Genomic DNA, 2,205 nt, shown 5'->3' on the forward strand with positions numbered 1-2,205 from the left:
ACACAGGCAATAAGAGCACGAGCAAATATGTTTGTTTTTGGGCTGACTTAAGCTAACTTGTTTTACAAAGCTTAAGTAACTTAGAATTTTTCAAATTCTAAGTTAAAAACTGATATTCGTGTAACAAGACATTTACGCTAAATATGTTTGTTTTTGGGCTGACTTAAGCTAACTTGTTTTACAAAGCTTAAGTAACTTAGAATTTTTCAAATTCTAAGTTAAAAACTGATATTCGTGTAATAAGACATTTACGCTCATAAAAAGTTAGAGCAATAAGAGCATGAGGAAGTATATTTGGTGTGAACTTATGGAATGGTAAAAATTTCTAAGTTAAAAAACTAAATTCTCATGTGAAATTAAAGGCATCCAAAAACTTTGCTATGCACAATAAAAACTTAGAAGTTTGAAATTGTCAACAAGGAAAGAGTAAAGTGCTAAATGTCAAAATAGCTCACTAGTTCGAGCAACAAAATACAAAGTAAAGTAGACTGTGATGAACTACGAGAGGGAGTCACAGGCGAGCTCCTCTAGAGGGTTGATCGACTCCCTCCTCTGCATCAGATGCTCCTCTCGCTCGAAATGATATAGCAGAGCACGTTGGGGCGAGTGCAGGAGGGTTAGCGGCTTCTTCAGCGGCTCTTGCTTCACATCTGGCAAGATCCTCTGCTTGGGCCTCCTTGGGGAAACAATCAAGATTAAGAGGCTTGTTCAGCTTCCAGACCTTATAGAAGCAGTCAAAACTGGCATCCTCAAAGCGAATCAAGTCAAGCTCTTTTTCTTGCTTCAGCTCTTCGTTCTCGCTAATCAACCTCTCATTGTCTCGAACTAACTCTTTAATATCAAGGGATTGCTTCTCCAATTGAGTTGTCAAGGAAGCATTGTTTTGAGCCTGCTTTTTGAGAGACTCGTCCCGTTCAGCTATAGTTCTCTCTGCTTGCTCCAGCTTGGACCTGGCCTCCACCAGTTGATCGTCCTGCACCTTGATCAGCTCCTTGTAATCTACGGCTCGAAGCTGAGCATGACCAATGGTGACAAGTGACTGCATGAAAGACAAAAAGTTAATACAAGTAAAAATACTAATAACAAAGTATCTCGAGGAAAAATGCTTACCTTCATCAATTGAGCGAGTCCTCTCTTCAAGACAACTTCGACACTAAGTCGAGGGTAGGAGTCTAGGCTTTGAAGCGTCGATGCATCACGGCCAATATCCTCAAGAAGCCCCTTGCCCAGGTCGCTAACAGCACGAAAAAGCTCACTCGAACTACCCTGGTGAGTAGGAGTTAGGCTCGCAGAAGGAGGAAGGGAAGAGGGGGTCAATGGCGGAAGTGTAGTTGGTCCCCCAGGTTGCCTCCCTTGACTTGGCGGTACTACCTTCTGAATCTTCTGTGGAGGCGTAGAGCCACTTCCATCACCAGTTTTCCTCTTTGAAGCAACGCAATCTCTGAACATGTCTGAATCTGCCAAGGATGAAAAAACAAGATTGTTAGAGAAATAAACATAATGAAACATATGCAAGTGTATACTACAATTGTGATGCTCTCTAATTACCAATTATAAAAAATATGCCCATTTTCACTAAGCATGTGTTACCTGCGTTGAAGATCTGATCAAGGAACTCATCCTCGTCGTCCAAGGATGAGCTAAGTTCCCCTTCAACCTGGATAGCTTTTCCTTTCCCAGGTTGAGCGGGAATAGTAGATCTACGCTGAGGATCAGGCTCTCTAATGACTAAGTCGCCAGGTCTACGGGAAAGCGGAGAAGGCCCAGGAGAATGCCGATCAGTCATTTGCTCTGTGCCCTCGGTAGACTGACCAGGCGTGTCGTTCTCCCCGGTGGTACTTTCCACCACCAGATCCTGCTCACATGGCACCAGACTCACCATCTGGAGAAGGTCCAACGTGACCAACTTTTTTACATCCTTCTCTTTAAGACTCATGTTAGCCAATTTCTTGGCCCGCCTAAACATCCCTTCAGTGGGCAATGGTCGCTCGAACGGACCCGAGCGCGTAAAAGCCAAGTTGTTGGCCTCAATATCCAATGTGAGGAAGTATTCCTTATGATATTTCCCGGCGTTTGACTTATGGGAGATGCCATTGAGATATGTAACCCCCCTATGCCTGTGATAGAAATGGAAGAAACCTGAGTTGTTATGAGAAGGGTTGGTCCGAAGATCAAACAGGTAATGCACCTCATGAGGGGTGGGCT

The 2,205-nt window shown here is 43.7% G+C and overlaps 1 protein-coding gene across 1 annotated transcript; it reads right to left on the minus strand.

Moving 5' to 3' along the window:
- Window positions 1-511: 511 nt before the first annotated feature.
- Window positions 512-1,936, minus strand: LOC133832482 (uncharacterized). The gene is made up of 3 exons (XM_062262819.1): window positions 1,658-1,936; window positions 1,111-1,383; window positions 512-1,039 (listed from the first exon to the last, which is right to left on the minus strand). Exons 1-3 carry the CDS (start codon window positions 1,934-1,936, stop codon window positions 512-514), a joined length of 1,080 nt encoding a protein of 359 aa, XP_062118803.1.
- Between the last annotated feature and the right edge of the window lie 269 nt (window positions 1,937-2,205).

This window comes from Humulus lupulus, chromosome 4, assembly GCF_963169125.1.
Source record: "Humulus lupulus chromosome 4, drHumLupu1.1, whole genome shotgun sequence".
In the NCBI taxonomy this organism is placed as follows: Eukaryota; Viridiplantae; Streptophyta; class Magnoliopsida; order Rosales; family Cannabaceae; genus Humulus; species Humulus lupulus.

What these genes read in the sequence shown, in the direction of transcription:
- LOC133832482 (XM_062262819.1), bottom strand. Translation starts at nt 1,936, where the DNA reads ATGAGTCTTAAAGAGAAGGATGTAAAAAAGTTGGTCACGTTGGACCTT. An exon ending in GGAAAGGAAAAGCTATCCAG is followed by an intron (nt 1,384 to 1,657) that starts GTTGAAGGGGAA and finishes ACGCCTCCACAG; the next exon opens with AAGATTCAGAAGGTAGTACC. An exon ending in GACTCGCTCAATTGATGAAG is followed by an intron (nt 1,040 to 1,110) that starts GTAAGCATTTTT and finishes TCTTTCATGCAG; the next exon opens with TCACTTGTCACCATTGGTCA.